The sequence below is a fragment of the Denticeps clupeoides genome, chromosome 20 (assembly GCF_900700375.1).
Source record: "Denticeps clupeoides chromosome 20, fDenClu1.1, whole genome shotgun sequence".
NCBI lineage: Eukaryota > Metazoa > Chordata > Actinopteri > Clupeiformes > Denticipitidae > Denticeps > Denticeps clupeoides.
In genome coordinates this window covers 13,782,795-13,807,790 of record NC_041726.1, presented here as the reverse complement: position 1 = coordinate 13,807,790, position 24,996 = coordinate 13,782,795, and the positions used below count along the sequence as shown (strand labels likewise).

General features: G+C 43.3%; 1 protein-coding gene across 1 annotated transcript; it reads left to right on the top strand.

The window, feature by feature from the left end:
• The first annotated feature begins 242 nt into the window (after positions 1 to 242).
• LOC114770029 (nuclear factor of activated T-cells, cytoplasmic 1-like) lies at positions 243 to 24,903 on the top strand. The gene is made up of 10 exons (XM_028963620.1): positions 243 to 412; positions 785 to 1,718; positions 2,214 to 2,373; positions 4,929 to 5,131; positions 8,115 to 8,287; positions 8,891 to 9,031; positions 15,923 to 15,978; positions 18,180 to 18,312; positions 20,502 to 21,137; positions 23,855 to 24,903. The coding sequence occupies exons 1-10, from the start codon at positions 394 to 396 to the stop codon at positions 23,908 to 23,910; spliced, it is 2,511 nt and encodes an 836-aa protein (XP_028819453.1). The 5' UTR covers positions 243 to 393; the 3' UTR covers positions 23,911 to 24,903.
• The last annotated feature ends 93 nt before the right edge of the window (positions 24,904 to 24,996 follow it).

Sequence of the window (24,996 nt, the reverse complement as noted above, 5' to 3'; positions counted from 1 at the left end):
TGCCAAATATTATGAACTCGTCACGTCGTGACGTTTTAAAACGCGTCCTACCACGTTGCTACGTGCCGCCAAAGTTGCTGGTTAACAAAAAAAAAAAAAAAAAAAAGTCAGCTAATTTGCTGAAGGACGCCTTTCCACATCTGGCCGACGGTGTGTAGTGTGCGTTGCTAGGAAGCGGCGCCACATCTGGAATCCCTCACCGCCGCCGCGTGACGTCACCGCCGGGCGAGGTGTTTCCCGCCTTTAAAACGCGCCGGAGACCTCAGGCGCCGCGTCATCCGTGGCCGTGGACAGTAAAACGCGCTACATGGACTTAACACGAGAACGAGCGCCTCGTCCCTGAGTTCCGACTTCGGGGCGAGAGAGGAAAGTTCCTGCGGGACTGGCGCCATCATGAAGTCCGCGGAGGAAGGTAAAGCGGAATGACATCATCTGTCTGCGTAATGATCGATTTGTGATTAGATGTATTTTTATGTTGTAAAGTATTGAAATAAACAAATATTGAAATAAATAAAGTGTTAGTGGCACAATCTTGCAGCATATACCAACTAATTACATAACAATGAAATTACAATCATAATGGTCGTTTCTGGAGAAAATTTTCAGATAAATTAGACAATAATTCTCATAACTGTTCAGAATTGTCCTCATATTATCATATTGTTGCCATGGCATCCGTGGCTGTTTGGGTCTCTCTGGGAAACTTTTTGCCAGTCGACGTGGTTAACCGCGTTCTGCAGCCAGGAGATTTGGGATGGTCAGCCCGCCTGTGTTTGCTTTGCAGACGCCTACTGCTACGCTCCCAGCCTGAGCTTCTCCCTGCCTCTCGACGACCCGTGCCTGTCCCCCGAGCACCACGGCACCCAGGCCAGTCGGGGGAGATACTACCCTCGCCCGAATGGCACCCCCGCACTCGAGAGGCCTCGCATTGAAATAACGTCCTACGGGCATTTTCCCGAAGAGGACGCCGAGGACAGCAGCGGCACTGGCAACACCGCGGCCAAGCAGGTCAACTCCATCGTGACCTTGACGCTGCCAAACGCCGACGGCTACCGTGACCCCAGCTGCCTCAGCCCCGCCAGCAGCATGTCGTCTCGGAGCTGCCACTCAGAGGCGTCGTCCCACGAATCCGGCCTTTCCTGCAACTACGAGAACTCCCCGCAGAACTCCCCCTGGCAGTCGCCCTGCGTGTCCCCCAAAGGAGGCTCTCCCCGTACCAGCGTCTCAGATGAGAGCTGGATCGGCTCCAGGCCCCTTTCCCAGCCAAGCTCCCCCTGTGGCGGGAAGAGGAAGTACAGCTTTAGTGAAACCGGAAGCGGGTGCCTCAAGTACCACCTATATTCGCCCAGTCATTCGCCTGGGCCGTCCCCACGCACCTCGCCACGCCTCAGCGTGACAGATGACACTTGGATGGCCAACACCAATCAGTACACCAACTCGGCCATCGTCGCCGCGATCAATGCCCTCAGCACGGACGGAGTGAGTGACCTCGGAGAGGGCGTCCCCTTGAAGGCCCGCAAGACCTGCCTGGAGCCCTGCCTCTCCATTAATCTGAAGATGGAGCCTCGAGGGGTAGAGCTCAGCCCGGCGGAGTTTGAGGATCAGGAGGAGTTTGGCCCTTCTTCCAGACTGCCCTTCAAGAAGGACACCTATGGAAGAAGTTTCCTTGACGTGCCGCAGCACGCATTTACCTGGGCCAGCTCAAAACCGTACATGAGGTAAATAGACGAGTTTTTTTTTTTAAATTCACCACTGATCACCAGCCGGTTCGATAATGAACTGACTGGTGAGAGCCAGAATGGAGGAACTACAACATAAACATCCATAGTTTCACTTGAACAGCACTGATTTCTGTTTCTAAGAATGTACTTTAGTCCTTTTGTCAGTTTAAAGATCTCGTAAAATTGATCTCAAATGTATTCTGCCATAGCAAACCAGATTTTTTATGTTAAAGTAAAATGCATCAGTCTTCTTATCTGTCTATTAGAGTATCCTGGCTGTGCTGCAGTGTTTCACGTGGGATTTGCACATATTGTGAAGCATTCCAATGTCTCTACGTTGAAAGCACTCACACATTTGTTGGTAGACGAAAATTAAAATGATATAAACCCACATGTGAATCTAATGGCGGAAACCATTTTTTCCGCCATTTTCTCTCATACTTTCTCCCAAATCTGCCGCCCATGCATGCATTTTCTCGCTTTCAAATGCAGCGCATCCCTGCCAGCCCTCGATTGGCAGCTGCCCACCAGATCTGGTCTGTACTCCCTCCAGATTGAGGTGCAGCCCAAATCTCACCACCGTGCCCACTATGAGACGGAGGGCAGCAGAGGGGCAGTGAAGGCACTAGCTGGCAACCACCCTGTTGTGCAGGTATTCTTCACTTTATTTGAATCACACCGATCCCTTTACGCGCGTATGTAATTTTTTTTGTTGCAACGGTGAAAAGTAACGAATGAAACATTTCACCAACGTTCTATAGATGGAAACACTGCCGGACAAGTTTAAGTATCTTCACCATTTTGGTTATGTTGTCTTGTTACGTGGGTGGTTGTAGCCTAGTGGGTAACACGCTCGCCTATGAACCAGAAGACCCAGGTTCTAATCCCACTTACTACCATTGTGTCCCTGAGCAAGGCACTCCAGGGGGGACTGTCCCTGTAACTACTGATGTAAATGTTACTTCAAGAGTGTGACCCACACCAACAAATACAAATACATACATAACCAATATAATACACATACACCACACATTATATAGACAACAGAAATGTGGAATTTCTTTTTTTTTTAATTCCTCAGACTCTTCCTTGTTCCTTCAGTTCCCCGTTCCTCCAGACTCCATTGACTCACTGGTTTCCACTCTGCTTTAGTCACAGAAGTGAATATTTAAGTCTGGTGGCCAAAGAGAAGCTTGTGGAGGGCATTGGTCATCAAGGCCAAGAGCAGATTTGAAGTCAGTGTTATTCTACACACATTGTACATGATGCAGGATTTATAAAAGGCAACAAGATTATAATGTTATATTGATTGAATGCAAAAATGTACCATACCATATTTACCAAGTATATGATATTCATGCAATATAATTATTAATGATCCTGCAGTAATAGCTGTATTTAGGAACATTTAGTTGAATCTAAAGAATCCAAAATGGTTCAAGCATTTTAGGGTTCTAAAATGTGGATAATGATCCATAAACTCAGAGTGAATATTGAATATATATATATATTGTAACCGCAGCTTCCACCCAGTTCCACAGTCAGCCTTTTGTTTAGAAAAAGGTCCCAGTGCAACCCTGACATCATACAGAATGCCGTTCGGCGGCGGCCACCCCCCCCCCGCCAGCCCCCCTAAACCGCACGAGTTTCTGGCCCACCGCTGTTGGGATGTTCGGACAAGTCTGATTCAATGCTGCCTCCTCCTGTAAACTGCCAGATTAGAGAGTGCGCTCCATTGTGGACTCGGACCAAGCGGTCTTGAGGGATCTCCCACCCCCACACGTTTCTCAAACGGTCATTCATCCGTACTGGAACGCTCGCCATCCCGCCGTGTGAGGCATTGCTCAGTTTGCTGCTTTTTTTTTTTTTCCTTCCCCCAAATGGTTTGGATGTTGTTAGGCAACCGACCAACCACACGCCTCGTCACGAGGAGGGCAGACTCCAGTGTGCTTGCCCAAAGAATGTCCCTCTGCACCACAGCTATAATCTGTGTCTCTACTCCATTTCCCTGGAAAATATGTCGAGCGACTCTGCGCCTTGTACTGATTTGGGTGAATAACAGAAAATTATACCTCGCTGACAACCATGCAAGGGAATTCCAGGGTTTGTATCCTGTTTGTATTTATGTACGATGCCACAAAATATTTCCTCTATCAAACAGTGGCGAAAAGCCATAATAAAGTAGTCATAATCAGACTTTCCATAAAGAGACATGGCAGACAGCACTATTGTGTCCATGAATATGTAGGGTGTCCCAGTCAACTGGGTTGGTGACCTACACAGTAAAAAACCTAAAGAGTTGAGTTGATAACACTCGGTCCCGCTCCAAATTAGAGTAGAATTGACTCTATGGCCAGTGTTGACTTTTCAGAGTTTATTCTACTTCATTTAGTGTAAGAATTTACAAGGAAATGCGTAAAAATAATATTTAACACTGATGCTTATTCACACTGTTAGAGAGATATGATTACTCCAAATTTAGTTTAATAGTAACACTCTAATGTGTGATGATATGTCATTTTTATTTCTCTGTAGTGTTATTTTTTTACATATTCATCATATGATGTTATATTAGTGAATGCCAGCGATGAAACCTATATCATGTAGCATGCAGCTTCTTGCCAATATCATTACACCAGCAGGTAAATGCTGCCAACATGACCTCACTACACTTGTGTCATTCGGTGTTGGAAGGACGAGTCAGGAGAGTTGGAGCAAGTTAAATTTTACAAGACACGGGCTGCCCGGACAAAACTCACTTAAACTAGCATTCTCCCCCGGGTCCCATCAGCATACCTAATCGTCTGCCTAACGGTGGGTGAACGCCCCTACTGAACTGGGCGCGCAATGCATGCTGGTAGTAATCCACACAGTGCAGAGTTGTATCTATCTTCACACTGACGTTTAACTCTGCTGTTAGAGCGGGTTTAGTCATCATAGTATCTTTACTGCAATTAAATTACGCACAATTGCTTAGTTTAATTAAAATACTGATTGCAATTAATTTCAATTAAAATACTGATTTGCAGTCTAATAGTCGGCGGATGCCATTGTTTTGTTGTTCCTCTACCGAAATATCAATTCATATTAACAGTATTGGTGTGCAGTGATACCGTTTATGTGTCATGGGTATACAAAGGCGTGTACAATGACACAGAGTCTTGAATAGCTGAACCTAACTGGCTGCTGTATTTTGACTGTCGTCAGCTGCATGGATACACGGAGAGCGATCCCCTCACGCTGCAGCTGTTCATCGGGACGGCAGACGACCGCTTGCTGCGACCCCACGCCTTCTATCAGGTCCACCGCATTACTGGGAAGACCGTCTCCACGCCCACCCACGAGGTCCTGCATTGCAGCACCAAGGTGCTGGAGATTCCGCTGCTCCCTGAGAACAACATGAGAGCAGTGTAAGTTGTTGTGCACGGACACTGCAGTACTACACACACGCCGTCAAGTGAACAACGAAGTTTTAATACAAGGAAGCAAATGAACCTGATTGGTTTAACACGTGTAGTAACACTTTATTTAGCCAAAAGGCTCAGATCTATTGCATATTATTGTGTTTTATAGTGCATTACCATTCACTGTGCAAGCTGGGAGGGTTTGGACAAAAGTTTTTTTTCATAAATTGCTGGAAAGGCTGCAGTGAATCTACTGTAATAATGGCAAGGTGTGGTTATCAGGCTCGGGCTGCGCAAACTTGGAGGAATAAACACTGCCGTTTAAGTTAAGCTTCTCAGGGTTGTCAAATTTAGTTACATTTTTGGTAAATTTGACTTTTTGTGATTTTTTGTTTTCCAAATCGGCTCAGAAATTTGGTCCCACAAAATTGCATTAGAATAAGTTAAAAGTCAAGGAAAATCTTTAAAATCCAGCCAGTTGTATTTGTTTTAAATTTAGCAAGATTTCTTGAAATACATAAATAAAGACATAAATAAATAAATCCAGGAATTACCAAAGCTCCTGTGGAAAACTGCTACAGAAATATTAGAAACAGTTATACTTCAAATGTACATGCCAAAAGTTTGGACACACCTTCTCATTCAATGTCAATCTACGTTGGTAGATTCTCACTGAAGGCATCAAAACTATGAATGAACACATGTGGAGTTATGTACGCAAACAAAAAGTGGAGACCTGAACCCGATCGAGATGGTTTGGGGTGAGCTGGACCGCAGAGTGAAGGCAAAGGGGCCAACAAGTGCTAAACACCTCTGGGAACGACCCAGAGGTGACGACCTCTTAAAGCTCATTGGAGTAAAGGGCGGCTATTTTGAAGAAACTAGAATATAAAATATTTTCAGTTATTTCACGTTTTTCTGTTAAGTACATAACTCCACATGTGTTCATTCATAGTTCTGATGCCTTCAGTGAGAATCTACCAACGTAAATGGTCATGAAGATAAAGAAAACACATTAAATGAGAAGGTGTGTCCAAACCTTTGGCCTGTATGTCTCACATCAATACAAAATAAAATTTTAGAATTGAGCCAAGGTTCTGTTATAACTGTGTTGCTATAGAGCTAGAGCTCTCTAGATAGAGTTCAGGTTGGGGGGGCCCGTGGGTCTCAGGAGAGCCGCTGACACGGCATGTGGTTTGGCTTCAGCACCAGGCAGTAGCAACATGCCGAGCTCAGCACTCCTACCCGTAGCATTTTAATGGATGTAACACTTAACTGCACGTTGTATAACAATTTCACTTCTGTATTTAGTTTCCTTCTTTTTTTCCTTTTTTTTTTTCTTTGGATTTCAGCATTCAATCCAAGATGGGGCACTTCTTAAGAGCTCAAAGCCAAGAACGTTCTTTTTATTATTATTATTATCATTATTATTATTACCAGTGTAACAGCTTCACTGTTAGTACACTGTTAGTCACCACTTTTCTTGAAGCCATTAAGCTAGATGATATTTGAGCACCAGGCTTTTTCTCAGACCTGCCATATTATACTTTATTCCAACTAAATGAAAGGTATAGCATTTCATCTTCTTTTTTTTTTTTTGCGTGTTCCAGCAGCAGTCTACGGGAATTTTTGGGTTTGATTCATTTTGTTATACAAACCAAATGGCAAGCTTTGGGGTTTTGCCTATTTGTGTTCCCTTGTAAAGTAGGAAGGTTTGGACAGTTTTAATAAGGCTTTCTGTAAGACGTTTACTGGGTATTATCCTATAAAAACGACTCCTCGCTTAACCTTAAACTTTATAATTTTTGCCTAAGACTTTATACATCACCTTATACTCCCCAATATTACCAAATCTAAACCATTTCAAAACTTGCATATGGTATGGAAAAACGATGGATAATGATCATGTCAAGAAAAAAAATGTCTAAACATGTCTACTTATTATTTTGAGGAAGAATGTTTCGCTTTGATTACAGCCTAATTCGATCTGTCTTTAGGTTTGTCTGTTTTCTATTGGGACCAGATTGGGTTCTGACTGGGACATTCCAGGACAGGGAGCTTCTCTTTATTAAGCTGTTTCCTGATTTACTTGGCTGCGCACATTGGGACATTGTCCGGTTGTAACTGAAGCTCTTCAGCTCCCTCCATCCTCAGCAGGATTTCTGTTTCTTTTTATGCTTCCATGCTGGCTACAGCTGGGTTGTCCACCATCAAGGGCATACTTTGTGATTTGTTCACACGTGTCCTGACCAGATTTTGTGAAGTCCTCATGGTCACTTGCCCATATACCCGTTTAGTAATGTGAAATCTTAAAACAATTTCCTAAAATTTTGTGAATACATAAATGACACTAATTTCAAGGATGGGCCGCCAAGATTGTTGTGCCTGATGACCTTTGCTGATATTGCAATGTAGCTTATAGTACTTAAAATGTGATTTTTTGGAATTTCTTGGTAGCCTTCCACAGCTTTCAACAGTCCTACATAGGAGAAGAAGTCTTGTTTTCCTGTCTTATGTCTCCGTAATGGTCCCTATGCCTGATATTTTTTTAAATCCACCTGTATTCCTCTACTGACCTTCCAGTTAATAAAAGACAGCCACACATTTTGAACTGCGCGGAGCTACACAGTAAACTCGGGGGTTGTTTTCTAGCGTAACGTCAGGCGTCCTCGGGATTTACACGAATAGACACAATCTATTATCTATCCATGTAAATCGTGAGAAGAGAAACAAACTACCTTTTTTGGTTGGTGTCTAATTATTAATAATGTTTTGTTAAACAGTTGAAAATGGGAGGTGATGGATGAACACTACTTTCTCAGTCTGGATGATGTAAATCCCTGCCTCTTATCTTGCAGGGATTATAAGATTAGGTGTACCGACCCGATCTTGTTTGTCATCAGCCAGTTAATCGTGATGTGATCGGTCGGTAATGCCTTTAATATCCAGTGTATGTTTAATGATGTTTATCTGTGTGTCTGTCCAATAGAATCGACTGTGCCGGGATTCTCAAACTGCGCAATTCGGACATTGAGCTGCGCAAGGGTGAAACAGACATAGGGCGCAAGAATACCCGTGTCAGGATGGTCTTCCGGGTGCACATCAACCAGCCGAATGGTAGAACCATCTCGCTTCAAGTTGCATCCAGCCCTATCGAGTGCTGTAAGTCAAACCTTCATAATGGTTAAGCAAAATAAATAAATAATGAAACGTTTTTATTTTGCATTATACATGCCTCAGAAGTGAAGACAAACTGACTTTTCATAGGACTTTTCATTTAGATATCTTCCAACATTGCCAAGTTAGAGAGTTCTGAATAAAGAAAATGGATCTTTCGCTGTTCAGTGTGGACACAAGTATATTTTGTCAAATATTTTGATGTAAATATATGTACAGTATAGTTATAGTTGACTTAAATGTTAAGTATGATATCTTAATTGCCTTCTGAATATTAGATGTAAAAGAAGGAATATGTGAATAATATTAAAAAACATTTTTTTGGTTGTATCTGAGAAATCTGTTGTATTGACAAAAAAAGAAAAAATGAGAAACAGACAGCAGACCTACATACTGGAGAACTGGATTGAAGGTTGAACTCTTGAACTGGATGAGCAGGGTGGGATGGAGAACCGGTTAGCAGGCAGAACTTGCACAGGACTCTGCTCAAATGACACGTGTGACTTTCTAAAGTCTGCCTAATGTTCCTTTTTTGCGGAAGGAGCCCCCCCGTTCTAATTTTTTCATTATTGTGGTGGTTGCCCGCAGCGCAGAGATCTGCTCAGGAGCTTCCCTTGGTGGACAAGCAGAGTGTGGAGAGCTGCTGTGCCTCCGGGGGTGAAAGAATGCTCCTGACTGGCCACAACTTTCACCCTGACTCCAGGGTGGTGTTTGTGGAGAAAGCCCAAGGTAAGACATACCGTTGGCACCATTAGAACATGCGGAGCTTGAGGAAAAAAAAAAAAAAACACTGGATTGTTTTATAAGCCGGGATACTTTCATAACTCTAATATATAATCACATAATTTTTCACATGTGCATTTATAAAGGTATCTGTTACTTTCATTTGGGCTCATGAGTGTACTTAGAGCACTTGTGCGAATTTTATGTGTGTGCAGTGCTTGTTTTTGTGTGTGTGTTTGTGTCTTCCCTCCAAAAAGAAAACCCCCAGAGCTGCTCCCTTTTTCTCCTCTTGCCATTCCCTCTTGCTGCCGTCAAAATATCTCCAGTGCTGCCAAAATACCACATGTGGTGCACATTAATGCACAGTATTTTTAACTCCACACTTTTACATTTGCCAAATTTTCCATTGCCTGCAGAGCACTGAAATGGCTCCCAAACAGAAGATCCAGTCTGCTTCTGTCCCAAGCGCTTGCATGTTTTTTTTTTTTTTTGTTTGTTTCAATTTTTTTATTGCCCTCATCTTCCAAAATAAAAAAAAAATGAAGCACAAGGCTGCTCTGGGCGGTGTAAACATTTTTAATAGCACAAGCTGGATGACGTGGCACCCTGGAGGAACAGCTCATGTTGTTCTACCTGTGAGAAAAAGAACTGGTGAGGGAGGGCTGCTCACTTTTTAGTGTAATCAATTAAAAAGAAAAACATATAAGCATTAGTTAACACTTTATCTATAACAAATAATGATACTGTACAACACTTTTACATATGCATTTCAAACATTGTATTTTAGAAGTATTCTGAATACTTTTTCACTGTTCACTTTTTCATGTATTTAATGGAATACATTTATGGCAAAGTACTTTGTACTTGTCATGTCTGATGTCTAGATGTATATTGATAATATAACCTGTATTGGATCAAATGCAAGACAACCCTGTATTGTCCCTTTTCTGAAGATTAATTTAATGTTGTGTATATAGTGGCGGCTGCTGGTTTGTCTGCTCTCCAAATGTAAGATTGTACTGTATATTTTGGGGTAAAAAAGTTCAATGTAATACAATGCATACAGTGCAAAAAAAGACGGAATCAATAGCTCTGGACTGAAACGTCTTAAAGGCCACTGGTGTATGGGTGTGTATGCTCGTTTTTGATGAGGGTTTCCCTGGGTCTGGGCCCCGCCTGAGAGCTTTTGGCAGCTCGGTGATGGAAACTCCCGTCTCAGTCTTGCCACTCGTCTTAAACAGTCCAGCCCCCAGCACCACCCGCCTTACCCGCAGTTTAGAATTTTGACGGTTCATTGACTGTTTTTGTCATTGTGATGCACAGCACACAGTGACACAATGAAATGTGTCCTCTGCCTTTATCCCATCACCCTTGGTGAGCAGTGGGAAGCCACGAAAGGCGCCCGGGGAGCAGTGTGTGGGGACGGTGCTTTGATCAAGGGGACCTCAGTGGCACCTTGTTGGTTTGAGATTTGAACCTGCAGTCTTCCAATTATGAGTTCGCTTCCTTACCCGCTAGGCCACCACAATATTACTTTAGCCAAGAAACCCATTTATAAACAAAATAAGAATAAGTAATTCAGAACTGATTTATTGTGCAAATGAAGTCTACTGATGCCCTCATAAAGGTGTGCCCTAAGTAGCCCTAATGGGTAACATACCCAGCTATGAACCCTCAGAAAACCCCTGAGTGTCTCCAAGCAGACTGTCCCGGTAAATACTGGTTATAAATGGCTCTGAATATGAGCATCTGATAAATGCTGTAAATGCAAATGGCACTTAAAATCATCTTTTCATCCAAAAACTGAAAAATAAAGATGAACTGTTTATGGGTCTGGTTCCTAAGACATTCATGGGATGTAATCTCCAGAATATAAGTAAGAGATACATTTACATTTACATTTACAGTATTTATCAGACGCCCTTATCCAGAGCGACTTACAGTCAGTAGTTACAGGGACAGTCTCCCTGGAGCAACTTAGGGTTAAGTGTCTTGCTCAGGGACACAATGGTAGTAAATGGGATTTGAACCTGAGTCCTCTGGTTCACAGACGAGTGTGTTACCCACTAGGCTACTACCACCCCATAGATATCACAGCTTTGTTTAATCAGAGTCAACATTTTTTGCTACAGTGTATGTTTTTAAAATGATTGATGAATGACCCAGGTTATGAGTTAGTTTTGTCTTAAATTTCCCAGGAGTATATTGTCTATGCATGACAAATCCCAGAGTCTGTCCGTACTTAATTAATTTAGTGTTATGAAAAGATTATGACTTTCACAAAACAACACTGTGGCTTGGCCTACGTCACTATTCTATTTGAGCAAAACAAATAAATTAACAAAGTTATGCATTGTGTGCAGATGCAACTTCAGTAGGGTACTCTGAATTATAGAGACATACGACTGCTTTTTCAACTATTGAAAGTCATTGACGTGGTATACTTTTTTTTCAATTTCAGATTTTCATTTTTTTTCTAAAAGTTTAACATACTGTAAAATCTACATCTAAAAACCTGAGAAAGCCACTTTCCACTCAAGCCAGTTTGACTACAAAATGTCAAAAAAGTGAAAGGATCATGATGTTTTTTTTTTTTTTTCTCCTATGGAAAGGCCCGCAAATTTACACCTGTTTCTAATTGGCAGACAGATCGGCATAGAAACTAGCCCACCAATCAGGAGTCCAGATGCATTTCCGATCCTCTGAATGAAACTGGAAAATTGGAATAAAATTGAAAAAAAAAAAGTAGCTGTAATGAACTTGACCTTCTGGGTGAATTGGCAGCACCACCCCCTTGCTAAGTTTTGGAGGCCAGTTTTGGAGATGTGCCGAGGAATTAATGCATACTGCAGTGAGGGCCTGCACGTTTTGGCAGTGAAGTTCAGCATGCCCTGGCTTTCCTGCATATCCTGGGTAAGGAATGATGGTAGGACCGAGTACCAGTTTCCAGAAGAGGACAAGGAAGGCCTTTCATGGGGCACTTTCAGGTCCAGGCAGTGTATGTGTGCGTGATGGTGTACTGTGTTTAAGCTAAAACCCAACTCTAGTTCACATTACAACGGACTGTTTCATCCCATCTTCCACACCTCCCCTGACCCCATCCGTTCCTCCAAATTTCCCCACCCATAACTAAATACACACTTCTTGGTGTGACAAAATTAATATTTTGGATGACAAATTATTCGTTCTTTAGTTTTTGCCATGGGTGGCAGGTGTCCACAAAATGGCAATTTTTACAAAAATATAACCATGCTTCTCCTTTTTCTACATGCCTCAAAACCATCCTTCTGGATGCAAAATAAACTCCGAAAAGGCAGCATTTGAAGGGCATTTTTTATTATTCTGTGAGCTTTTTTTGCATTTTGGATTGTACAGTGTTGCAGCACGCTGAAAACCATACCTTCAGCCTCCCACTCCTCACCTGCTGCTCAGTGTGCTGTTAGCTCCAAGGCTACAGAAGGTAATTATTAGTGTTGGAGTGAAGGACGAGAAAAGTTGGAAGAGCCAAAGAAAAGGGAGGAAACATGAGGATAGGGCAAGTGTGGAGAGGCCGGGGTGTGGTAGTTCTGGCAATTCCTTTCTGTGGTAGATCCTTAAACTAAAGTAAAATCAAGGTATATTTTGGAAAAGAGGTCTTTTTCTTTGGCATTGAGTTGCATTAAACTGCAAAAGTAAAAACAGGGCAATGTAACTGGAGCTAGCCTTCCTTTTATACTGCAAACATGTCTTCATGTCAGGCAGTTGTAGCTTCTGTTGGAGGTCAGGAGTTTTTGTGTGTGTGTTGCCTTCCTTTCTGGCAAATTTCCCATTTGCCAGACCAGACCTGGAGGAAGGGGCACTGCACCTCGTATACTCCGAGCCTCCAGTACTGCTCGCCTTGTCCCTCCATCTCTGAAGGTAAAAGGAAAACATTCATCTAGACTCTTCTCCATCTTGGCCCCTCAGTGGTGAAATGAACTTCCCCTCGAGGTCAGAACAGCTCAGTCACTGAGCACCTTCAAACGACAGCTCAAGACCTTCCTCTTTAGAGAATATTTAGATTAAATTGTAATTTTCTTGTTGTCGAACTTTGTGTACAGAATCTACAACAGAGTGAATTAAATAGATGTATTCATAGTTGGGGTCCTAGTGAACTGGAATTGATCTCTTCATCGATGGTAACTTGAAAGCACGTTGTAAGTCGCTCTGGATAAGGGCGTCTGCCAAATGCCGTAAATGAAAATGAGGTTCTCTCCAGCATCTCCACATGCTGGAGAGGCCCCGGACCCGGGGCCCCGGACCCTCGTACCTGCACACAATAATCAGGGCCGATCCATCTGGGTACGTGTGGGCCCTGTCTCCACACGTCCCCTCTGACACGTCTTGTGTCACCCCCTGCACCGCGCAGGGAGATTGTCCCAGAGCCTCCGGCGACTGTTCCAGGCACCCCAGGCTGGTGCCTTCTGGGACTATGCAGCCCCTCTCACTGCACGGCCTTGGTGCCAAGGGGGGGGGGCATTGCCAGACCATCCGGCTAGCCCCTTCTGCATCCTTTGGGACAAGCAGGCCCTCTTCCTGCCTGTCCCAGCTGGGTCCTCTTGCCTACCAGGGGGCTCTATGGCGCTCCACCCCTCTGGAGGCGGACACAGGCCCATGCCTGGCCCGTCCTCCTTACCGGCTACCGGAGGACCCAGCTCCATCGCTTCCCCACCTCCCCTCCCCTCAGGAGGAGTCCCCAACCCGAACTGCACTCCCCCCAAAAAATTCTTTGGGGGAGCACCCCCCCCGGCTGGACTTAGGGGTACCTTGGGGCTCGTCCACCTCGCCTTGGACCGGTGCAGTCAGGTTGGGAACTCCCTCCCTGGGGTTCAGCTCCGCTGCTGGGTCGCCATCTGGTGGACAAAGAGGGGAAGTGGGGGTGACATACGGACACATATACCACGCACACACACACAGACAGAGACAGACAGAAGAGAGGGTCGTCTGGTTCCCTCTCTGAGCTCTCCGGGACCTCCTCAGGGGGCACAGCCAGGATCTCGGGAGGCGCGACCTTCTCGTCGCCCGCCAGTGCTTGGTCTTCTTGCCCCGGATCCTGACTGGTACTGGATGTGGTGGAGGGGCCTAGTTCGATCCCTGGCTCAGGCTCTGGCCGATCAAACTCCGCCCTCAGTCTCTGCTGGAAGTCCCGAAAACTCCTGTCGGTCTCTCCCTGCTGCCAGAGGGCTGTGCTCCAGCCCCATGCTGATCCAGTCAGACACGTGAGGATGGTAGTGATCTCATCCGTGTCTGCTGCCCCACTGAAGGGTCCTGGGACCATTGGGCTGTCCCACACGGGCCTGGGCACATCGCTGGAGATGGTGGTGGGCGTGTGGCGTGGGGGGTGGTGGACGTCTTCTCCAGCATGCGGGGGCGCTGGTGATGCGCTGCCGTTCATCTGGGGAACGTCCGAGCAGAGGGAAGGCGGGTTGGCGACTGGAGCTGGGAGGGCATCTTCCCTGCGAGGCAGTTCCGGCAGTGCAGTTGCTGGCCTCTTTCACCAGCTTAACCCCGCATCGCTGTCTTCCTCCTCGCTGTTGACGCACCTCTGGGACTGACGTGGGTCTCCATGGACGGGCACGATGGGCGGAGCCATCCCGGCACCGACTGCCCAATCGGCGTCATCCTCGTCGTAGTCCGTGTCGACCTCGTACCCTCGGAAGTCACGTGGGTCTTCACGGGTGTCGCGACAATCTCGGATGCGCGCGCTGGGTGGAGCCATCCCGGCCCCGACTGCCCAACGAAAATCCACGTCATTGTCGCTCTCATCATCCGTGTCCTCCCACCTGTGACTCTGAGGGTCGTCCACCCTGCGGACATCCTGGACCCAGGGTGCCATCAACTCCCAGGGACAGTACTCTGGCCATTCGGGCTGGAGCCTGCCCACCTCCTCGCTGGAGGGACGCCGCTGTTGTCGCTTCTCACCCCCCTGGAAGTGACGTGGGTTCCCACGGACCTCGCGACGATCATGGACAGGCGCGATGGGCGGAGCCCAACTCTCGTCTCCCGTGCTCTCGTCGTCGTCCGTGTCGTCCACGGGGAGCCTTGCCAGCAGAGCGCAGAGTTCTTGGCTCGACATGGCGAAGATCGTGGGGGTCGCATCTTCTGCGCTCGCTGCCCACGTCACTTCCTCGCTGCTGCCGACGCCAACGTCCTCGCTCCGCCCACTCACCCGCCGTCGTTGTCGCTTCCGGGTTTGGCGGAGTTTCCCGGGGGTGACGTCATCACGCGGCGCCGCGTACCACGGCTTCTCGGGGAGAAAACGCTCCACCAGAATGGGCGGCGCGTCTCTCCCCTGGCGTCCGCGTTCACCGCGCTGGGCTGCGTCCTTCGCGGTGCATTTTCTCCTCTGCTTTTTACCTCTGCGCTTTTGGGTGGGTCTCTGGCATTCTGTCACGACTACGGGCTTACGGGGGAAGGAAGCGCAGAGGTTGGACATACTGGGAAGGGGGTTTTATTAACAAATAAACAATAATTACAAATAAACAGCGGCGCGATGGCCAAAAACAATTTAACTACAATAACGAACGTAAACTTGCCCGCAGGCGTGTGGCGATTGCCAGAACTGAAAACACATACATTCACCCAATGAAGTCAAGTTCATGTCTGAGTTAACGAAAATGCCGGAGACCTAGAAGGGGCAGAAACTTCCGGCATTTATGGGGCGTCAGGATTGGAGTCAGGTGTGGAGCCCAGCTGCAGGCAATCCTGACAACTGAACAGTATCTTTCTATTTCTGAGAATATATTATTGTCATTTGTTAACAGCATTATTCACCATTTTTTAGCCATAACAAGGCCCATATCTAGGTATGTTAGCATTCCATGTTAATTAATTGTTTGCAATTAACATATTTGTTTGTTTATTGATTGTTATCTGCAGATGGTTGTCAAGTATGGGAGAAGGAAGCCAAAGTTGACAAGGCTGCCTCCAGTTCGGTGAGTTCCCAGGAATTTGGGAATCATTACTCTTTAAGCATTGCTCTTCACTAACTCTGACCATAGGTGAACGTGTGCTCCAAGTTCATTTGCACACCACAGCGATGACCTTCAAGACCCGTTCTAAAATAGGAAATCAGATGTTATTTCCTCAAATTGCCTAATAATTAGAAAAAATTAACAATGCAGAAATTGAGTATTTTGCAATTATTCCACAGTTCTGCCTGTATTATTTATTCGTGGCTGTTTATGGCTGGTTATGAAAGGATTTTTATAAGTGAAATTCTAAAAGAAAAACATCATAAGTAATGGTAATAACAAATCAAGAGACTACCTTGTTTTAACAGAAATGTCCCGGGCGTGCCCAGTGCTTGCGACAGACTAGTGCAAAAGACTGACAAGCGCAATCTTAAGGTGCTTAATTGTTTGAAAGGGGGAGTTTACATCTTTTAAAACATGCTATGAAATTGCACAAACAAGTCAAATCCCCTGTTGCGATCTGAGACCGTGTGAAGAGAGTAAAGAACTGAGAAGACTACATCTTGTGTGCAACGTCTCTGCACCTGCTTCGTTCCCCCAGCCTCTGTTTTGGCTCCATGCTCACAGTTGCAGCGTGTCTGCTTATGCGCTGTTGGCCCCTTCTACCGAACCTCAGTCATACTGGACGCTGGCCCATTTTAAACAACCGCACAGTCAAATCTCACCTTTTGTAGAACAACACAGAACCTCTTTTTGTGGTGGAAAAGGTGAGAGCAACAGGCCAAAGCCTATACTCAACTTATTCTTTCAGGAATCCGAAAAATTAGATAAAGAAAAGTCTGGTAATTCTCCTGTGATAGTCACCTTACCAATAAAGTAGGTTGTGCTGTTTTGGCAAAGATGTGATTTGTATTGAAATGTCAGAAAAGAGTCTGCAGACCTCCATTCTGGCCCCCGTACAACCGGCCCGTTAATCTCTTTAAAGCCAACGCGAATCTGCAGCGCAGGACACCGCGTCTCTGGCTGACGACCACACCAGTCAAAAGTTCACGGCTGTCAGGGAATCACCACGCGGCCAGAGAAATAAACCGTCCCAGTAGTCCTTGGACTGGCTGGGTGTGCTACGCAGCATGACTAGTTCTCCTCTTTAGAGAGAATGAGAAAATCAGGACAAGACCGTTTCATCAGGGCAACGGTTTTTAAGGGAGTCACACATCATATTACTATGATGCCCATAGATGCATTTTTTTACATTAAAAAAATCTGTTTTGGACTGAAGATGACATGGCAAGTTTATTTGTTCTGCACATTTCATACGAGAGACAACATAGAGAGCTTTAAAGATGACAAAAGAGACAATAAGGAAGACAAGAATCATAAAAAATAAATAAAAGTTAACTTCTGAGCTTTGTTCTGGTCATACCTTTTATTAATTTAGCTGCATCACAACACTGTGATCAATATAATCAGTATTGGGCTGTCACACAGAGCTTTTTAAGATTTTTTGCCATTTTGAATTTTATATTTTTTCTTCTTTTTTTGTATAAAAGAAATAGCTAAAAAAAAACTGTGCTTTGATTCCCCCCTTGGAAAAGGAGATGCGTCGGCTTAGTGGTGGACTAGACAACAGCATTTCACAGTCTGACATATTTGACACAGCTATGCACTTTGTTTGGCCCAACCTGTAAAACATTGTGAAGGCAGATTATTGTTATTGGCAGGGTTTATGTTCTAAGGGGAAATACTTGTGAAAATATACAGCAAATGGGTGGTTCAAGACACACTAAACCTTTGTATGGAATTCTGTTGCAGTGTGCGAGTCACTGGGGACTTGATTTACGATCCTGGGCTTTCATCAAAGCCACACTGGAGTGACTTAAGACAGAAAAAGCTATGTCTGCAGCAAATATATATATATATATATAAAAAACTGAATATTGCTATTTTTCTGGATGGGAATATTTGTACAAAAAACGGACCGACCGATTAATCAGTTGGCTAGGTAACTGAGTCGATTAATGCCTGCGATGCCTGCATTATGAGGCCAATTGCACACTAAAACCATTTTTTATATGATTAATACATGCATATGTTATTTTCAATGCATAATAAGTGCAGGTTTTGTTTCCATGGATATGCTTCATGGATAGGGGCAAACACTTGCACAAAAACAAAGATTTTAAGATTTGGGTTCTTTTAATGTTTTTCTATTCATATTCCAGACATCTTTACTTGTGGACATTCCTCCGTACCACAACCAAAAATTATCCTGCCCAGTTGTGGTGAACTTCTTCGTGTGCAGTGGGAAACACAGGCGGAGCCAGTGCCAGCACTTCACCTACCTGCCGCCAAATGGTAAAAGCACACAGATCTCTACACAGAGTTATGGAACAGAGAACTTATCAGACAAAAAATGGAAATTGAAATTAAGGATGTGATCAAATTATGCCATTAACATTCATTTCATTGCTTTTGATTTTACTAACCTAACAAAATAGGCTTTGCATATGTTCTATGCATATGTGCTCACGCAGTTATTGTAGCACTGAAAGGGCAAAATCAGGGAGGGGCTCACAAACGGGAATGCTGTTACTGGTTACCAGATTGAATAAAAGCCTACCTCATAGTGCAAAAGCTAAAAAAAAAAAAAACATCATCTAATTGCCAGCGGCTTCAAATTGCTAACCACTGGGAGGTTCAAAGACCAGGCTCAGTATGCGCGCAGTCGAAAGCAGTCCCCTTTCAAAGCCCTGCATTGTCCACCTGGACGGGGAGCTGAATGCACACTGAGCACTTAGCCACGTCAGGTCCCACGAAAACTTCTCATCAGTGACTGTAGATTTACTTCTGTTTAACAGTTGTTCGTTTGTCCTACGCGTTGCTTCAATATTGGTCTTTGAAAGGGAGGAGATAAAGTGGATAAAGTTCCTGAGAGATACCCAAGGTGAAATATTACTTCAGTAAAAGTAGAAATGCTCTTTTTAATCGCGTCCCCTACTACAGTAAAACTGCTAAAGTATTTGGCTTCAGGTTAGGCATCAGAAGTATGACTTTTATTTATCTTGTCCTGTTATTATTTATCATTTAATCGGATTCGTGCTTTCTGAACTCATTTAGGTGAAATGATGAAGAATGTCACTCTTGGCACACCAACTCAGAAGTTTAACCCGTGGTGGGGCGAAATCATATAGTGTGGCAGACTTCTTAAGTCCCAAACTTGTGGGGACTGGTGACTCTGTTCATGCAGTTTGCACGAGTGGCCATTCATTTTGATACTATACCCAGGTGGCATTACCAAGATGGCTGTCGAACTGCCATGCTTATGACATCAATATCTTTTTGCCTCATTGGTGACTAATTTCCCATAATTTCCCATAGGAGCCTATCCATAGGACTCTTTAGTAATTAGTTCCTTACCGTCCTAATTAAATGTACCTGTTAGGAAGGGTGTATTGTTTTTAATCCGCCTGCAGTCAGAGCCTTCATGTCAGTGTCACATGTGCCAGCAGACTTCCTTCCTCTGACTGCCCCATAAATAGTTGTCTGGCTACTATTTTCAGCTTGCGGCCATTTCTATTTTCACAGCATGAACTGTGAGTTTCCCTCCTTCGGAATGACGTTGACACAGCATAGACGTCCGTCTTTATGTTTTAGCTGGTGGTTCAGTGGTGGGAATAAAATAATAATTAATAACTTAAACTATGGTACATAGGACATCCGTAATAGCTGATTTTATTCATAAAATAACTAAACTAAAGCTGGGTATGGGGCTGCTACGTCAGACTAATAATCACAAAAAAATTCTAATATGTGGACATATGGTACCTATAGAAATAGTTATGCACGGCAACATATTTATATTAGATTATGACTGAACACAGATGTCTTGGGGCCAAATTTTTTTTATGTTGGCATCAGCCGGTCTATCCATCATTGTATACAATATCCTTATTATGCTACTATAATTCAAAATATGGGATTTTTAAATATATATATACTAGGTATACTCATCAAATCAATCCTGAAATGTAATAGTTTGTAGTTGAACTACTTTGTTGTGGACCACCATCATGTGCAGGTTTGGGAAATCTGCAGTAGTATTGTATTGTACCCAGTGGTGACGTAGTGGGGGAAGGAAACAGACTCGTAACTGGAAGGTTGTGGGTTTGAATTTCAAACCGCCAAGGTGTCTTTGAAGTCTCCTTGATCAAGGTACCGTCCTCACACATTGCCCACTGCCCACTAAGGGTGATGGGTTAAATGCAGAGGACACATTTTTTTGTGTCACCGTGTGCTGTGCTGCAGTGTATCACTTCCACTAATGACTACATTAATTACACCCTCTTTCAAATACTGTTTAGTTTGTCTGATAGAAGATCTAAGATGACCTAGAAGATTTAATCTACAAACAAATCTAATTTGTAATTTAGATGTAAATGTTTACTCTTACATACACATACAGAGTGAATTTTAAGAATAGAATGTACAGAAGGAATTTTGTAATTTTTTCAGTTCATTATTTTTCTTGTTTTTCTTTTTCCCAGTTCTAACAATAAAAACAGAACCACATGATGACTATGAGGTTCATCGACCCTGTAGCCAGAATGTATCTGGTCTCACCTTGCCTTCAAACCCTTACTACAGCCCAGAAGTTCTGCCTCCTGTGGTGTCGGTGGATCTAAGACCCAACGTGTCCTTTACAGCCTGTCCTCAGAGACTTGGAGGAAAGCCTTCCTCTTTCCCTCTCTCATCTTCCCCAAGCCCCAGTGCCAAACTACAAGATCTATCACCTACGCATTTCCCAAAGAGCCTTTACAATGGCTCTTCCCCACACCAGATGGGCCCTCATCAGTCACTTGTAGTCCAGCAGGGGCCAGATGCTCAGTCAGCATCTGGATGCTTCCAGCAGTCTCTTCTCTATCCACCCAGGATCATTGCTGGTCCTGCTGGGCTGCACTCCACCTCTCCGAACATTACAGAAGAGCACCCGTTTCACAGCACCCACCATATAGCACCATCTCAGCCCACCACAGAAGACACCAACCAGTGCCCACAACTACCCAAAGGGACCGGAAAGAGCAGCCCTTCCTCGTTCTCGCCAGATGGGGGAAAACCCTCACCTGCAGCTGTGAGCATCAAGCAGGAACCACAGGAGCTCGATCAGGTTTACTTAGATGATGGTAAGTACAGAAAATGGTAATTCACACAGTTTATTAATATTAACCATCTTAGGTACCACATCTTATATTTGTAAAAAAATCATTTTTATATGTGTTTACTGTACCAATAAATAGAGTACAATACCTTGTTTAATACTTGACCCTTAGGTCAAGTACAAAAACTAAATGGGCACTATTTTCAGACTTGTGCTAAGTGCAGCATTACTCCCTAAGTATGGAGTTTGTTGGGTAGTGTAAGGTTTCTCTATCTTGAAGAAGAGAAACAATCGACTATTTTTGTTGCCATGTAATTATTTTTGTCACCCTTAATGATGTTACTGTGAACTAAAATGGGAGGAGCTGATGATTTCTGATTCTGAATGATTTAAATCCATGCCTGTCAACTTCATTCAGGATCTATTCATTTATGTGAATCCTGGGGACGTCTTTGGCCTTATTCTATTGAACATGCTCTAAGTGCGATTTGAAATATCATGTCCTGTAAGTTAGATGGTGTGTGTGAATTTGGTGTAACAATCACTTGCTGAAAATTATACGTTATAATGTTTATTACAGTGTTTTTATAAATGTTTTTATATAAATGTAAATGTATTTAGAAATAAATGTGATTGTAGTTTATATCATCGGAGCAACACAATATCAGCATAGTTCATTAAACCAGTTGACAAATTATCTGTTTGTACATTTTCATTACCTCCATTTTTTTGTTGTGAGTGATTAATGGTGAATAGAAAATTTTCATTACATCACAGCATGTTTAGTCAAATCACTTAATACTTTATCATTACACATTTTTTATTACACGTTACACTACGTTTCAATCCACGTCTACTTTCATTGTTTCTATTTTTATCAGTTAACCTTAGTTACTCTCAAGCCTAATACTGAATAACTGAATAAGATCAAGGCAGTAATGTACTATAAGAGATGAATTATTGTATTTTATAGATTCATTCAGACAAACAGACAGGATAGTTACTAGAATGATTCAGTGACTTGAAACTGTGTAATACTGTAGATGTTGTTGGTTGTCTTTGTTTGAAGTCAGACCTGGTTGCCTAGCGTCCCTCGGTCTCTGTAGAGCTTCATGCTCATTTGTGAAATTCTCATGGAGAGTGTTCAGCCTGGACAATATGCTATTACTAGTAAATATTTCGGTCTGAGTCCAGATCCCACACCAGTCGATGGGGCAGCTTTCTTCTGATGGCCGTCCTGCTTTTTTGTCTTTCAAATTAGACGAGGTGTGTGAAATGTTACATCAGAATGAAAAATCTCTCACTGGTTACCAATGTTAAGAGAGACTGTGGTCTTGTACTCCTCTCTGCCCTCATGGGCTGAACTGAGGGTCACCCAGAAACAATATAAGCAATCACCAGCTTTTACACAGATGCAGCTAACTACAGTAAGTTGAAATGTGCATATATACACATCTCAGCGTCAGTTCCCAGAATCTTCCTTTGTCCATGGCCCTTCAACATAGGTCATTATTGCATTAAATGATGAGCAATCAGCCAATTTCTATCACGTCAGACATAACTGATTGTCTGTCGTGTAGATGTTTACTGAAAATATGGATCTATACAGTGAATATCTAATTGTCAGAAGACAATGTCTCCATGTGTAAAGAGTTGCTGGTCCCATGACCCTAAATTGAAAGAAGCGGGGTTGGATGGATTCTGATTATAGATCATACCTCCAGGGAAACGTTTTAAAGAAAACAAGCATCACAGCGCTATATTCTGTGAATCTTTTCACATTTGGCGTCTCATTCAAGACCAGCATGATCACAGAGTACACAGCCTTTTTGCCAGTAGAAAAGGACATGGGAAGAGGACGTGTCGGGCCTTGGTCACAAAGGGTGTGGCCCAGAGCATAGCCCAGGATGAAAAGCTCGGCTGTATTGTGTTGGGTGTGGTGTTCGCAGCCTTTGTTGCTTTAGCTGTGCTCTTGGCTGGCCGTGGTTTGTTCGGTGGGAATTGATTCTTTTTGGTCTAAGGGACTCCTGGGCTTGGCAGGTGTGAACACTGCTTTAGAGATCCATGCTCGGTGGATCTCTAAAGCAGTTTTTTTTCCTTCCCTGTTATTGTCATTAGTGATTCAGAATGAGAAGCAAGTGTAAAATATTCAGCCTTTAAAATGTAAATCACTTCTAGTCTGTCTGTGGCATTTATCTAATAGCGCCTGAGCACATAACTGTTTGGACCAGTCATGGTCCCAGAGCCCCATAATTGCCTTCTACCCAAAGAATCCAGTGTTAAGTGACAATGTACAGGAGAACCCCAAGGAAAGAAGAGTGATTGAGAGAGTGTGTGTGTGTGTGTGTGTGTGTGTGTGTGTAATATAAGGAATGGAAAAGTTTATTTAAATCAAAATATATATATATTTTTTTAAATCAGTCATGCACTGGCTCAGAGAAGTTGTCAAGAGACTGTTTTAAATAGTTTGAAATAATTCTAATTAAACTGAAAAATAATATATTTGAAAGATACAAGACAAGAGGTTGCATGACTATAGTAATTAAATTAGATAATTAAATTAGAATCCAGGGTCACGAATTAGACTGTGGGCAGAGATCCACCATATCTCACAGTACACTGTTTAGTTTAACTGCAATTGTTCTGCTTAAATTAAGTCACTAGCTTGAGCTAGCGTATATAAATGTAAATAAGTGTATATAAATCATTTTGGCTATAATACAGCTTGTTTGCTATTCACAGTAAACGAAGTCATCCGGAATGAGCTCTCCAGCATCTCTGTCAACAGCCACGCATAACACGGGAAGAGGACCTCAGAGAGAAGAGCTGCCAGACCGACGAGAAGCCTGGAAAAAAAGAACTGATGGGCCCATCCAGCACGGTCAATCCGGGAAAAGTCAGACACAGGATGTGGACTTTACATATCATAGAAAGGCTCATTATTAGTGTAACGTTGCTATGTAAGGATCTACATAAGGATCATGATTCCCATAGGCCCGTGCCACTTCAGCGCCACTCGGATATTTTTATGTAAATAGAAACATTATGTTTACATATCACACAAAATAAACTGGAATTTTTACGCCAGTTTTATTAACATGTGTTAACATTATATTTTAAAATGGATCCAGCATCCATAAATACACAGGAATAAAAAGTGCCTTCATATTTCTAAGTGTTAGTATTATAAACGAGAGCCTTTTAAACAGCACAACTTAAAGACTGGAATTCAAATGATCAATGCTTTCAGTTGGTTTTAAAATACGTGAGTAGAAACTGGAGGATTTGAATGTCTTGCCTTCATGTACAGTTCATATTATTACATGGTTTTTATATCCTTTCATATATTGTAATTTTTTACACAGCAGTGCGGTCTTATGTACATTTTAGAGCAGGTGTACTTTCATGCAAGAGTATTTTTGTATTCACACATTCTGCACTAAAAATAATAAAATAGATCGTTCCTTACCATTACGCATCAGCAATGACATGTTCTTATTTAGCCGACAAGCCTTATGCAGTTATGGCGCGTGTATGATGTGTGTTCGGTGTGGACACAAACACGCCAACTGTTCTATCTTCGCTGCGACAAAGGTATTTATGAAGACTAAAGTGATCTGCATACGGTGACAGTTTTTTATATTCCTCTTCACTTTGCTCCGCGACGAATGCATTATTTGTGATTCTGTCGCTTTGTTGTAATAGCTACGATTTAGAACTGATAGACCAGATTTGCAAATGAGTATTTGTATGTAAAGAGAGTATTATGCACTTTAAATTGTAATGTTCCTCTCTGCACTTTAAACTACATCCTTTTTTTCTTTGTGCTCTTTTATTATGATATTGGAACCTATGCAACAAAGTCTTATGTAATCCTGGGACAG

What these genes read in the sequence shown, in the direction of transcription:
- LOC114770029 (XM_028963620.1), top strand. An exon ending in AGCTCAAAACCGTACATGAG is followed by an intron (nt 1,719 to 2,213) that starts GTAAATAGACGA and finishes TTTCAAATGCAG; the next exon opens with CGCATCCCTGCCAGCCCTCG. An exon ending in GTTTGTGGAGAAAGCCCAAG is followed by an intron (nt 9,032 to 15,922) that starts GTAAGACATACC and finishes TGTTATCTGCAG; the next exon opens with ATGGTTGTCAAGTATGGGAG.